The 15,194-nt window shown below is 40.3% G+C and overlaps 2 protein-coding genes across 2 annotated transcripts in view; one reads left to right on the forward strand and one right to left on the reverse strand.

Moving 5' to 3' along the window:
- Positions 1-55: 55 nt before the first annotated feature.
- On the reverse strand, positions 56-8,026 carry bco2a (beta-carotene oxygenase 2a). Its single transcript, XM_041242347.1, has 12 exons — positions 7,780-8,026; positions 7,186-7,390; positions 6,581-6,792; positions 6,138-6,253; positions 5,322-5,424; positions 4,355-4,483; positions 3,389-3,549; positions 2,616-2,783; positions 1,949-2,086; positions 1,260-1,442; positions 900-1,010; positions 56-619 (listed from the first exon to the last, which is right to left on the reverse strand). Exons 1-12 carry the CDS (start codon positions 7,817-7,819, stop codon positions 500-502), a joined length of 1,686 nt encoding a protein of 561 aa, XP_041098281.1. The 5' UTR covers positions 7,820-8,026; the 3' UTR covers positions 56-499.
- Positions 8,027-14,195: 6,169 nt separating this feature from the next.
- Positions 14,196-15,194, forward strand: part of LOC121309407 — a 4,725-nt gene continuing 3,726 nt past the window's right edge. Inside the window, exon 1 of the mRNA XM_041242314.1 lies at positions 14,196-14,296. The gene's annotated coding sequence lies outside the window, so the exon portion shown is untranslated. The remainder of the gene's footprint in view (positions 14,297-15,194) is intronic.

Consider the following 15,194-nt stretch of genomic DNA (forward strand, 5'->3'; position numbering starts at 1 on the left):
TCCAATCAAGAGCATTTAGTAAAGTCAAAACATTTAATGAATTAGAAAAATATTATTATTTATTATTAGGCAGATTTTAGAGTGTTACTTTTAGATTTTGCCCTTAGGAGTTACACATAACACTGAAAATATGAAGTCAGCACCTGAAGCTGTTCATGACATACTGGCAGCTGTGGATTGATACAAGAAAAGGTTCACTAGGGATGTAATGTTGAGTTGCTAGACATTTATCTATTCTTTATCTAAACAAAGAAACACTTTGATAACTGGCAGTGTCAAGTACACTGTAATTATATATATATGACACACACGAGATACGAAAGCACAGAGCTGGCCAGCGGAGCAGAACTCAGACCACCACTTTAACCAGGGTCCTCATTCTGCAGTCTTCCAGTTAGTCTGTACCGACATCATTTTCTCGCTCGCTTCCTTGGTTTTGAGTTTTGTTGTGTCCTCCTCTGATTCGTTCAGGCTTGCCGGGAAATCTCCTTCAGTTCACTTACTGTTTACTGGAAGCAAAAACCCCATGGAAGCCATACGGCATTTTCACAGGGACTTCTGCCCTGCCTAGCTCTGTGAAGGACTTGGCATCCAAAACCAGCAGGAAGGTGTTCTTCTCCTGGGAATAAACAGCACATTCAACGTTATTGCCATGCCAAAGGAAACCTGTGCCTTTGGAGCACATAGTTACTCTGGAAAGGCATGCCAGCTGTCCAAAACGTTTGTGCCACTAGAACTACCGCCTCGGTTTTATAACCACATCCTGGTGGCTTCTGAAGTCTTTGCTTTAAATTCTCTTTTAAACTAGTTTTCAATCAAAGCCCAGCTTGAGTTTATTTTGTGAGCTACAATGACTTTAAATAAAACGGTTCGGGTGGGAGCGGGACTGCAGCTCTTACCTGTTGAGGCGTGACCACAGCTGATAAAATGACTCCTTCATCTTCTTCCCTTGCATTCGGAGCTGGAACAAAGACCGGTTCTGATGGGTAGAATCCAGGCTCCTTCCACATCTGTGTAAAATAATGCTTCATTTAAAAACACATCAGATAGATCGGCTGCATCTAATGATCTTCAGCTCTGGAACAACTTTCCTATTGTTTTGCTGGCAAGCGAAGGTGCTCGCTCTTTCCTGGGCATTGGGGCTTTTATATAGTCTGTTAAAGCTGTGAAACACATGTCTTGTTTCTTATTTCTGGTAACCCTCTGAATCGCTGGGGTGATTCTGGGGTGCGGGTGCGTTTTTACTACAACACACTTACTTTCATTTCTTTGGTTTCGATGTCCATCTTTAACAGGGAGTCTCCCACCAGGTGTCTGAAGCCACAGCCATAGAAGTAGCGATACTTCTTAGTGTTGTAATTGGCGTAATTGATCTGTGGGAACTCAAGGCCCCCTGCTTCCACTAAATCATCAAGGTGGAGGTCTTCATGAGAGAGGAACACCTGGATGAAAAGAAGAGACCCTGTAAAGCTCATCCCAGTTAGAATTCAGAGCGGCCAGTGAACAAGGAGCATGACGCAGCCCTTCGTTCTTTGTTATTTTGAATGTAGCGCTCGCTAAAATGAGAGGGATAACTTCAGGGATGGAAAGAAGATTCCATCTGTATCATTTTTCAGTACATTTTTAAAAGCAAGTAGCTTGTAATTAAATATTCTTTGTTTTTTTGGTTCTGTACAGCTTCTTACAGTTAAAATGTCAGCACAGAGCTAGCGCCATCTAGTGCTCGGCTGTGAGAAGCAACAGCCAGCCCCATCTCTTGTGTAAAGACACTTTGGCTATATTGCACATACAGCAGGATAAAAAAGAACATTAAAAACATGGCGAAACCCTGCACCGTATACCCATAGGACAAACTGCCAAATGCAAATGCACTGAATTGAAGGGATGGAGCCTGTGATAACAGCACTCAATAAAAAGGGTCCTCTGTCTGTGGAGAGCACACCCTTACCTTCCCATCGTCTCTCTTCACTGCAGTGGCAGAGCTGTAAGGTAGCGTGTTGAGTTTCTGTCCGGTGGCCATGCTGGAGTCTACAGTGAGGGGAAGCACGAACCTGCGTGGAAATGTTCTGGCGGCGGTATTGTACACCTGCAACAGCAGCAGAGACAGCACTGGAAACCAGAGATCAAGCTAAAGAAAAAAAAGACACCTCAAGAGCCTTCACAGTGCTGTGCAGGCATCCTTTTAAAATTAGGATGAACGCTGCCTCACTTCAGAAAGCTTGTGTGTGCCATTCTCTTGTAAACACTGCAACCAAGCTGGCTGTTCAGAAATTCCTAAAAATTGCTGCACGCTATTCCATGTGAACCGGGAAATAGGAAACCCCGCAGAAAGGTCCAACACACCTTACAGGTACTGTTATAAACTTACCTGGACATGAGACTGGCTCTTTAAAATAGCAAGCATAATGCCAGCCCCAGTTCACAAGTGAAACTCTCCCAGCCACTGTATTGTACGGTACATCACACATATGTACGGTAAACAACACAACCTTTTTTTAAATTATATTTTAATTATAAATTATTTAGAAAGTGGGAGTATTTCAATTGATCCAAGCAACGGAAAACCGAATGTAGCCTTAAATCAGAAACACTGTGGTCAAATGTAATTTAGTTACCTTATCTAGTGCTTCTCCAGACTTGCGCAGATTCTGAATCTGATAGTTAGCCATGGCATCTCCACCATCCGAAAAGCACAGATCCAGAACAATGCAGCCCTGGTCTTCAAACGCATTGATCTGGTGGAACACGGCCAAGGGCTTGGCGTAATATTTCACAGGAATCAGCTAGTGAAGAGAAAATGCCAGACAGTCACTCAGACCTGCCAGGGGTTAGGTCTTCCATGGGCAGCACAGATTCAATTAAACAAGACTGTAACAAGCTGCATGTGTACAGGGCAGTGCTGTGTGTTACAGGCTCGGACCTCCACTCACTTGTGATGTGCAGTTAAAGAAACACGGGTTACAGTAAACGTTTTGTTTTAAAAACATGGCTATCTGGTACGACTTTTGTTAAAGGAAGTTCTCAGTGTTATGCCTTTTGTAAGATGCTCTCACTTTAAAACAGCAGTTGCTTTTGAACATTGGCACTCATTTCTGAGGATGGGAGGGAGTGACAGAAGCCTCTTGGCAGCACAGTCTCACAAGGATTCCAGGTCACTCTGCCAACATTTATGGACGAACAAAAACAGATTCAATTATTTTATTTATTTTTTTTATTTACTAAAGTCTCGTGCAGCAATAAAAGTCCTTTCTGCGGTATTTCTTAAAGCTGGAAATGTTGCAAAGTTTAAATAGCAAAACGCCAATAAAAATCTCAAATGGCACAGTATGTAAATGTGACCCATTATACATGAAGGTAAATAGAAATGAATACAATACAAAATGCTTACTTGTCCTGTTTGTTTGCTTGCTACATGAATCACGGTTTCACAATCCGTCTCCCACGTGATCCCATCCGATATGCACTTCCCTCTCATTTTCGCAGTCACAATCTTCAGTAAATTCAATTTAATGGGCTGCTCAATGAACACAACATAGTTCTCTGTCATCCCTTCAAAATGAAAGACATCAATGAGACCATCAGCCACAGCAAATCAAAAATCAGGGATCCCAGACTTACCGTATAATTGCGCAAATCGGCAGATGAGCGAATACTGCACTTAGATATGCAAGACTTCCATGTGCTGGCTCTCAGTATAAGACAAAGAGAAGCAGTCATTCAGGGCATGGTAGCCAGGATGTTTCTAAATGTGCTTTTCTGTACACGGCCACAGTAATTTCTGATAGTAACGCTGATAAAAGGCTATATATAAGCGATTTAGATTCTGAATTTTTTCTTTCTCATTTCTGAGCATACAACACACTTGTTTTATTCTAAAGGCTAACCTGTAAGTCATTCAGATTGTTCTGGACGAGGTACTTGACCATTCCTCAGTGATTACCTGCTCTAACTTCTTCTGGGAATGGTGTATGGGATAATGCAGAAGTCTATGCTCTGGGGTGATCCATGATGAAGATGCGATACAGCAAAGTCAAAAAAAGACACGGGGTTAAGAGGCCAAAGTTACTCCCAGTCACATCTTGTTTAACTTTATTACAGTACATCTTACTCAATTGCTCAAACAGAATTCCGATCCGTAGCCTGCATCAATCTCTCCAACGACACAAAGTGAGGAGTCTTTTCAGAAGCAGGCGCTGGCAGATTTGTTTGCAAGCCTAGCGAATAAAACTCGAGGCAGAACCACACACGACACAGAAGCTATTAATATCAGGTGTGGAATTAAATATTATGACAACGGAGGCGATTTAAAAAGTATACCATTTAAGAGAGCCTCTGGGAAGCAGGTAAACCTTACCAAAGCTGTGATAATAGGAAAGCTTCGCGCTGTCCTCTGGAGGGAAGGAGCAGATTATCTGGGCTCCCTGGAGGGTGTCGCTGTCATTCGTCTTCTGTGGGGGGACCCGGATGATGTTGTAACGAGTACCTATATTAAAGAAATAATAAGCCATTGTTCCAGTAACTGAAGGCACCGTACAAATAAGAAGGTCATGCAGCGTCAATGCAGTGGCGGAGCAGCACGACAACGCAATGGTTCTGGGCTATGACAAAAGAAGAACTTACACAACAACTTGACACCTTACAGGCTTTTAGACACCATCAAAACAAGCAAACATATTGACCAGTGCTGGGCTTCCAGCAGGACCAGACGACTCAGTTGGAAAGCAAGTGCATGATAGACTGGACAGAGGTATGGAGACGGCTCTTTACTCAGAGTGGCGAGGGTTTGGAATGGGTTACCATTCTGATGCTGAATCACTGGGGTCTTTCAAGACCTGTCATACGAGCTTTGAGATCAATCAGCTGCTAGAAATCGAACGAGCACAAATGGGTCGAATGACCTCCTCTCGCTCGGAAATAATCTTTTCTTTTTAAAAAGTTTGAGTGGTGTGTTATACAATCGATTCCATTCCTCATTGCCTCCATCGATATACAAATCTAAACCAGTTCTCTCACACACAGGTCTTCATAATCTCATTATACTCCTCAATACGGGTTTTGTGGATGGTGAATGGCCAACTGAATCAGCTTCCCATTAAACCATGTGAATTGTACCACAGCCACCAACTCAAATCAATACAATTATCAACTTCATCTCTACACATGCCCAATGTAAATGCTTCCGGTCTGAGTTGAAACAAAGCTTTCCTACTGAAATCAAGGTATAAATATAGATTCCAGTCCCTACGTGTATTGTGAAGTGCTGCCAATATTCAGCGATGGAGCCATTACAGAAGTGCATTGTAAACGTGCCACGGTCGCACCTTGTCTGCCGTACGAGTTGCCCATGTTATAAGCGGTGCCATTGGGATCGTAGTGTGGATGGGCTGTGGCTCCATTGACAGCCACAAACTTGCTCCAGTCGACCTGTTAAAAGAAACAGAACTATGCATGACTCCCAGGAGAATAAACATTGTCTTATCTAAGGGTTTCAATTACGCTTTCCAACAATTTTTTTGTTGACTGTTCTTTATCTTTCTATGATGTTTGCAATCGTTACTCTGATATCATTTCTGCATTTTGTGAGAAGCCTGTGTTCAAGTGACTCAGAGCTCAGGAGCTGCTCTTCGGTTTGAGTTGCCTGCCATAGACATACATGCTGCAGGCTAGATAAGCCAAAGTGTCTTCATATTAGTAAGCACCAGCGCCATCTAGTGCACAGTGGTGTACTAACAGAAAAACAAAAACTACATGCTAAGTGGCAGATCGCTATGCCACTGGCTTTTACTTCTAGGAAGACTGACGCTAACCTGACTATCAAGAAGGAATCTTAAAGGAAACCAGTGCATCAAGGATCTCAAATAAACAGCATGCATTCTACTGCACAAAAGGGTGTCTCGCCTTTTTTTTTTTTTTTCAAATAGCTCATTCGATGGGGATATCGGGTATATTTTAGTCCCGAGAGATTTTTATTGTTTTTACTTTAATATAGTATGAATGATAATTTTGTTTTCCAGAAGAAGTATACAATATTTATTTAAATGTTCAGATGACTAAAAAGAGCCCCCCACCCCATGTGCAAAAAGTACCTACCAAGTATAAGAGTCACATCTCTCTGAATTGTAACAGTAGCCCAGTACCTTTCCCATGCTCTCCAGGGTTTCAGGATCCACTTTGTGCATGAAATTCATTTCTGTGCTCACATAGTAATCCCCCATGTACTTCACATAGTGCACATTGCAGTTATCTGTGGGCTCTGAAACAGACAAGCAGCACAGACCGGCATGAGAAGGCTTTCCCAGCTTGCAGTACGATCCCGTGATGCATGCTGTCACCAGCCGCGATCTACATGAAGGACAGCCCCTGCACACTCCCAGATTATAACAGAATCAATAACCTGTGCAACAGGGTGACCCTCGTAAGGTTCCTCCCAATCGGACATGTGCTTCTCCCTTCAGATTGTAAACTGCAATCTTTCAAAGCGGCACACTTGAGCCTTGCATGATGAACAGATGGTGGAGAAGGTTTCTGAAACTCTTTATTGCCAGCTACAATGATGCTCTTTAAAACTCTCTGGACCTACTTTGCATTTCAAACCGGGACACAAAGCGTTGGAAGAGATTCTTGCAGGGGTCGGGCAAGGCCAGAGTTCCGAACTCAGAAACCATGATCCGGTCATGCTCGCTGTTACTCTTGAAGGAGTCGCTCTGCAGGAACTTGCTTTTGTACGTGACAGTCCCGTTCTCAATTTTAAACTGGTGCAACAGGGCCATCCCATCAAACCAGTGGTTGTACCTGTGAAACAAGCGCTTCAGTAAAGATAGTGTAGCGTGCATGGGGGAAGACAGCAGCAGGGCTGGTACACGCTCCTTGCAAAGGAGCTGGCTCTTTTGTACAGCGGTATCGGAACTATGATTTAGTGCAAGAGGTCCCTGGTTCGCGCCCGCCCTCTGCCTGTGTGTGGACTGCCTCTCCCTGTGTGATGCGCCTGTCTATGGGAACCGAGATCGCTACAATATGTGCTTGTGTGTTTAATTTATCACCCATGACTGTTAAACACTATTTATGTGTGTTGTAAATGGCAGCGAGTCTGTGGCAGAGCGAGAGAGCTCTGTGTATAAACAGTGTAGTGTTTTGTGTTGACAGGTTAGTAAACCAGGGGGCTTAAAGTTATACAGAAGAACTTGCATTTGATTTCCAAATTCAAACTTCCCCGGGCCGTTCCTCAGGAAGCTGCCATTGATCCAGCTGGGTATTTCTCCAGTGATGCCCACAGTGACAGGCTGCGGTGTTTCTTCCACAGTCTTCACCAGCGGGGCAATGCATTCCAGCCCCTGTACTGTAGTGAAGTGTGCAGCCTCCGGCCTGGATCTGGGCAGCACCTTGTTTATCACTGGAATGGTATACAAGCGTTAGGGGAGGCGACAAAGAAACAAGCAGATATCCTATCAACTCGTGATTATGACGTCATTATAACAGGCTGGGTCACTTGAGCACAGGCTTTTTTTACACAATAACTTTCTTTTACAACACATGAATATGCTGCTAATGATTACTTACTGCATTCTCTCTCATATATGGGGGTTACAATAAAGAGCATCAGAATTGCATTACGGTGTTGTTCGCATTTAGCAGCGAAGACATGACTAACAACAACAACAAGACGGCTTTATCGATACTTCAATTAAATGTAACCAGATCAACAAAGCCCCATTCCGCAGCGTACATTATCTACAGGATCGCTGCAAGTCTACACGCTCTGACGTGGCATTAACCGCTTACCTTTTACTTGCTTAAACATGGTCGTTGCAAGGCACAGCATTTCTGCACGGTGATCTTTTGAGGAAATCCACAACTAACTGTGTAACAGGTCAACTGCAGTACTGTAAGAGTTACATAATGTGTACAAAGGTAGGCGACTAATCTTGAAATAGAGGCATGGGAAAGTGCGCAGCTGCGACAAACAAAATGACGACACCTGCGGGAGTCTTTTACGTCATTGCTAGGAAACACACAATTGGACACCACACACGTGTGTGTCCCAACACTGCGGAAGAGCCCTAGCTCCAAGTGAGAAAAAAATAATGACGTTTTGACTTTCAAATGTATTTCTATCAAGTATTATAATGACGTTACCAAAGTAGTGTTTCATTAAAGGTGTCATTCCTATATGAAGAAAGTTGGGTAATTTCACTTTTTTCTTTTGTAATACTAGTTTGCAAAACTGTGTAACAGGTCCCACTTCTTCTCAAATATAGTTAATCATCTTCAGATAAAGTCAATCAAAAATGCTAAGCAGAAACAAAGCAAGTCAAACTCCATTAACCCTGCGTTGATTCAGAGCTTACATTAAACACAGAGAAAAATCACACGTTTACAGTTTCAATCATTTCTTTACCATTTAAATGGGAAGCACAAGTAACAGCTTGCATAATGAAAAGGAACACAGGTTGAATGAAACAATACCAGCTTGTGCCATTTAACTGGAACAATGTGTACACCGGCCCACACACAGTGCGTGGTTATCAGGAAAAGCCAATGCTTCAATAGCGTGTTATTATTAAGCGTTCTGTGACACTTGCCTAAAGTTATAGCATGGCGCTTTTAACAAATGTAAATCATTTTAGAACCAGTTTCAATTGGTTTGATTATGGTTTGTATGGCTCAAAACAGCTTATTTAGCAGAAAAAATGTATGCAAAAACAAGTGTTGTCTGTCCCGAGGCCACAGCTGTACTTTGAGTTATGAAAAGTCATAGTCACTCTGACATGGATGTATTACAGGCCACATACCATGATAAGGAGCTACAAGGTCAGGGAAAGGCATCCTTACACCTGCATCCCTCACCCATACCTGTATATGTTAATTATTGCTGGCCTTGCTATGTCTTGCCCCAAGACAATGCCACATGTTTCACATATAATAGACACATCTCTGTAGGAAAAATAATGTTAATACCAAGTTTCATGACCATTGGAGAAGTGGTTCGCCTTCATGGAGAAATTAATGAGGTTGATTTCAAAGCGCTTTCAATTCAATGCCAGGGGAATATGCAAATGCAGAATAAGGTTGGTTTTCCACAGGATAGGTCTTATACTCAAGGTAAATGTATCAGGATTTATCTGCCTAAATGTTTCAGATTCCAACAACAGCCTGGCATTTCCTTTGTATAGATTAATACCATATGGACAACCAAAACTTTATTTAGCCCCTAGACTATTAATCCTTGCACGGTAAAGTCCACTGAAGTTACCTGTGCAGGGAACCGTTCCCCAGTGTCCATCTCACTTTATGGCCTGGCTGTGTTTGAGTTGTATGTATTTTTTCATCTCCAGAACATAGAGATGATGTTCATGATCTTCTGATGGTTACATTTACAAAGCTTAGTGAAAGCATTATACGTAAAAACATGGCAGACCAGGGTAAATTATGGTAAGCACAGTGTAACAATGGGAAAACCCGATGAAAATGTCAATATTACCATGCTAATTTACTTTGATATACTTTTAGAAGGCTATATGGAAAACAAGGATTCATACTATTATTAAGTACAAAGACAAAGGTGTATTTTCTGAGACATCTTGAAGCATTTTCATTTTTATCCAGTAAACTTCCAATATGAGAACTGTTCAAGTTAAAGTCCATTATGGTACATTTACAATCACGCCTCTATAGAAATTAGTATCTATCTTCAGAGGGACAAAATACCAAACTAGCCAATGTGATGAAGGTTATTATTCAAAAGATACCAGCAAACCCCCTAAAATGTTAGGTCAAAAACAGTATTGAGATAGTGATATATCTAGCTTATAAAGATTCCCTTTGTCTTCATCACAATGTTTATTTGTAGTTTTCAGTGTGTTGACAGACTATCTCTTTGTGGATAAAATCTTGTTTTATTTATTATTTTATGTGTATTCATTGCACAATAGGGACAAAACTGCCAAAATAAGTTGTATTGTTATTTTTTGTTTAATTTGCTTTTGATTTTGTACAAAGTAATGGCTGTTACAAAGTAATGGCTGCACTGACATGGAAGATGGTGACGATGTTGTCTGTATGATGTGCCGATGTAATCAAAATATAACTTATTTTCTTTCTTTTAAGAATAATGTGTCATGCTCCTGTGTATTTTGTTATGTTTAAAAGGACAAAATACTTGGACATACAGACTCTAAACATTTTTTTTTCCAGAAATATGTTGCAGTAATCAGAACAAACTGATTCTTTAAAAGTACCTTGTAGAAGCAGATCTTGACAGATTTTGAAAAACAAGTTATTTACTACCAAGTGCTTTCACAACCGAGATAGCATCAATTACTGTACTGGAAGTATTTAAAGTGATGGTTCCTTTGACCATTCTGGAGGACAGATTTTTCTTTTTTATAGGAATTTTTTATTAGTGTACAATAAACAAATAACAACACACAGCCAAAAAATATATAATACTGTACAAAGCAAAGGGAACAGGCTTGTATGCAGATTTCCACACCCAGCTCAGAGTGGCTGGAGCTCACTGTGGTGAAGCAGGGCTGTCCTGGCTGATCATGGTGGCACCACCTTCCTATTTACACTGTTTCTACTTTACCCTGTTTTTTCTTCAAGAAAGTGTCATCTAATTGTGCAGTGTGTTTGAAATGAGAGTGAGGCTGTGTTTCAAGTTTTCTTTTTTCTGTGTCAGGTGGGTTTCCAAAGCTCTGGCCTCTGTCAGGATTTCATCCAGCTCATGCACCATCGATGCATCTGCTACGGCCCTCTCACTACAAATTACAGACCACTTATATCACAAATGGATTTAAAGTAAGTGGCTTCAAACTGAATAGTCTTAGATTGTGTTTTTAATTTGCTGCCAAAAAACTGCTGTGCACCAGAGCGCTGGTGCTTACTAATATGAAGCTGATTTTAGCGTACATTACCAAGTCTATGTCAGACAATTAGAACTGATGAGCAGCTCTGGAACCCTCTGGTGCACAGCACTGTTTGCCAGCAAAATCTAAGAAAATTCAAGGTGATGCTAAATACTTACAATTTGTAAAGTCATAAAATAAAAATCCACCTACCATAAAAATCGTGCATACTTTGACAACAGCATGTTAATTTCTTTATTCACATCTGTTAATGGAAGCACAATGTTTTAGTATCCAAACAATGCCCCAATGCAAAAATTGCTTAATTGATTTCAATTTGGGTTTTTGTATTGGCCAAACAAAAAGCAAATATAAAATTGTATATTTATACAATGGCTATGGTAAAGCTTTTAGGCAAGTGTTTTGTTAGAAAAAAAAAAAAATATATATATATATATATATATATATATATATATATATATATATATATATATATATATATATATATATATATATATATAAATATATATTCTGTATATTCCTAATTTTAGCAGGATTATATATTAATAATATAATTCCTATATTTTGCAGGATTTAATGATGTAATAATAATAATAATAATAATAATAATTATATTACAATATTAAAAATCGTTTGCAAAGGTCATGTCGGAGTTTTGACAAACTTTTTACATGTGACAGTATCAAGCAGAGGAGACGGAGTCCCCTTTGGCAGTTGAACTTTGGCATTCAACTTCCAGATGTTTAACCTATTGAACAGAAACAGAAAAAAAAAAACCCTAAAGGCGTTGATAAAAGCAAATAAATGTACTGTATAATGTATACTGGATCTTTTTCGAAAACTTACCTCATATGAATTTTTTGTCTTGGGCCCATCATTCTCCGTTCCCTTTCCAGCCATGGCTGCCATTTTAAAATGTGTACCAACCTGCATACAAGATATTCACAAAACATAAATACCACTGGCACCATGCCTTCTGTCTGTATTTCAAAACATGCTTCTCATCGATTTAGTGCCCTGTCAGGCCAGGTCAGTGTAACGGGCAGTGTTGTGTGATACACTGGCGTATATGCAATAGTAAGACCTCAGCTAGAATATTGTGTTCAGTTCTAGTCACCTCGCTACAAAAAGCATATTGCTGCTCTAGAAAGAGTGCAAAGAAGAGCGACCAGAATTATTCCGGGTTTAAAAGGCATGTCATATGCAGACACACTAAAAGAATTGAATCTATTCAGTCTTGAACAAAGAAGACTATGCAGTGATCTGATTCAAGCATTACAAATTCTAAAAGGTATTGACAATAATCTACTCAGGGGGCTATTTCAACATGAAAAAAGAAACAAGGACCAGGGGTCACAAATGGAGATTAGATATAGGGGCATTCAGAACAGAAAATAGGAGCCACTTTTGTTTTTTTACACAGAGAATTGTTGGAGTCTGGAACCAACTCCCCAGTAATGTTGTTGAAGTTGACACCCTGGTATCCTTCAAGAAGCTGCTTGATTCTGGGAACAATAAGCTATTAACGACCAAACGAGCAAGATTGGCCGAATGGATTCCTCTCGTTTGTAAACTTTCTTATTTTCTAAGTCCACTGTCTTGAAATGAGTTTAAAAGCTCTAACCATGGGTGCAAACGAGCCTCTCTTGCATTGTGCTTTAAGCTCGCTTGCGGTCTGTAGCGTCACAGGTTCGTGATAAAATATAATAATAATAATAATAATAATAATAATAATAATAATAATAATTAGTTATCGTGTGGGTTTTCGATGTTTCGCATTGTTTTTGTGCCTCACTGGGGCAGTTTTGTTCGGGCTTTTCACCGAGGTTGAACCTTTAGAACAAACAATAATTTCAATAAGAAATATCATCGTAGTTTTAGAGAATGAAATACTCATTTATCGCTACTCTACAGTTATTTATTTAACGCGTTATTATTATTATTATTTAACGTATTATTTAAGAAGCAAACGTCCGGCACCGTTTATGAGCGCCGGGTTCCTCCGCGCTGGATCTCGCGCTGTCACGCGGACAGGCGTCTCGCTCTGTCGCACATTTAAATTAAAGACAGTAACGGTTAAAATGTTTTTCTCAACAGTTTAAACCTGAAACGGTTTGCTGGGGAGAAGGCATGAAAGAATCCATCAAATCAAACGGGTTATTTGAGGTGTCGGACACTCATTCAACAGATTTGTGTTTGTTTGGTTAATACTGTAACATTAACTGCAAATTAATGGATAAACGCATTCCAGATTCGTTATTATTTTTAAAAAATCGCACTTCCCAGTAATAATCTACCCTATTTGTAATGTCCTGACCTTTGTGCATCTGATTTAGAGCTATAATTCAGATAGGTACTTAAAAAAATTATTTGTGTGGGAAAAAAAAAAAAAGTATTACAACCCAGTTTTGTAAATATACTTTACACAATGGTGAACCATATATGTGTAAGCGTCTCTGGAGGATACACAATATCTGTAATGTAATTTTTTTTTTTTTTTTTTTTTTTAAGAAAGCCGGAATATTTGCAGCATTAATTACGCCGTCGTTTCCCGTCAAGTGCAGAGGCAGCATCACACCCGTTAATCATTTAGAAACCCCGTAACTCTGCTTCTTACCCGCTCCACCCACGCAGGGTTTCTTATAATTTTCCACGAGAATGCGCAATACACAGTTTTTGCCATCACCTGACTCAAAGGGCGTTAGGACCTGTGCGCTCGCCTGTTACTTTTCCGTGCAAATGTTGAATAAAATGTCGCAGCGAGCAAATAAAATAAAATAAAACCTTCTGCCGAGCGAACTTGTCCTGCGAGTAACACGTGCAATGAAACGGTTTCCCGTGCCGGTTATGAGGCGAATTTGCTTGCGCGCATAAGTTGGAGCGCGTAAAAAGTTGCCTGGAAAAAGGACCTTACAGGTTTCATTCATATATGCGCCAATACCTCCCCGCTGTGGCTCCACTATGGAAACTGTGGCATCTGTAGCCTGCAATCGACTTGTAAACATTAATAAAACAACAACCAGTAGTTAACACATAATGTACGGGTTCATCTATTAACTAATTCATGAATTGCGCTTTTATACAAAGTTATGACTATTTTTCCCCAAAAGAGAAAAAGAACAATGTTTCCTGTAGCCTCCAGCTGGGTGTTTATTTGCACATACATATCGACGTCAGGCGCAGACAGCTATAAAAGCTGTGGATGACGTAATCCCGTCTGAAGTATGAACCAACTTTTACGTTTTTAAATATTGCTGTCGTAATTAATGCAAAGATAGACCTAAACGTGTACTGTTGCTTTAAACAGCAGGAGGAGCAGAGGGAGGAACTAGCAGCCCGTGTCACTAAGCATGTCAAAGAGCCTTTAAATCACAACTACGCTCGTTCGTGGGAGCACACTTCATTCAAACAGGTGTGCATCTGCAAGACAGGTAAGATAACTGCGCATCTGCTGCATGCAGATTAACCGAGCGCGCTTTGTTAAATGGTGTGGGTATAATGAGAATGATGATGTGATATATACCAGTTTGTATATAGACTGCCACACGTACCCACCGCTGTCGCTTTACACTCATCAAACACTTGATTGTAATGTCCGTGTTAAAATAGCAAAGCATGCTAGATGTAGTGATTTCATCAGGAGCCTTTTTTTTTTTACTGTTATTTTATTTATTTTTTTGCTTGAACAGATTAAATGAAGTCCCGCAGCGCGTCTCCTCATTTTTCACAGTACTCTTTGTAATTGTATTTGTAGGGGAGAAATCTAGCAGGTTTTTTGTTCATTTTTTTTTTAAAGGGAAACTGCTTCCGATTCCAGTGTGGCGCTATCTGGGTCACACTCACTGAAGCGTGTTGCGCAGGTAAACCGCGAGAAAGTTACAGCGCTGCGAGGCAAATAAATATAGCAGTGTGATAAATTACTGGAAACCTTAACCTAGTTTATAACAGCTATTAACACAGCATTGTGCAGTGATTTAATTATATCGGTGGTGAAAAGGAAATCGTGTGTTTAATTTACACAGGTGCACAGTAAAGAGCTTGTTTTTGTTAACGAGATTCAAGTTTAATTATAAATGAAGTGCTGTCGGTCCGGAGCTCTGGTTGCAGTTGTTCGTCGCTAGTAGTATTGTAACACGTTTTTACCACTGATCAGTACAAACCCACTATATATCCGGTGGGTATATGGTACAGTGAAATCTGTAAACTGCTTTTCAAGTCCTGCTAGATTATTTTACTCTCTCTTATAATACCGTGCACACGCTCGTTTTCATTCCTTGTGTTGCGAGGGTGAATCATGCTTTTACCGGTCGCCGGTATTCTGTTTTGCAT

This window comes from Polyodon spathula, unplaced genomic scaffold, assembly GCF_017654505.1.
Source record: "Polyodon spathula isolate WHYD16114869_AA unplaced genomic scaffold, ASM1765450v1 scaffolds_1271, whole genome shotgun sequence".
NCBI classification, from domain to species: Eukaryota; Metazoa; Chordata; class Actinopteri; order Acipenseriformes; family Polyodontidae; genus Polyodon; species Polyodon spathula.

Coding starts and splice junctions, on each gene's coding strand:
- bco2a (XM_041242347.1), bottom strand. CDS start 7,819: ATGCTGTGCCTTGCAACGACCATGTTTAAGCAAGTAAAAG. Junction 6,254..6,580: donor GTCCCGGTTTGAAATGCAAA/GTAGGTCCAGAG, acceptor TGTCTGTTTCAG/AGCCCACAGATAACTGCAAT. Junction 4,484..5,321: donor CAACTCGTACGGCAGACAAG/GTGCGACCGTGG, acceptor TCTTTAATATAG/GTACTCGTTACAACATCATC.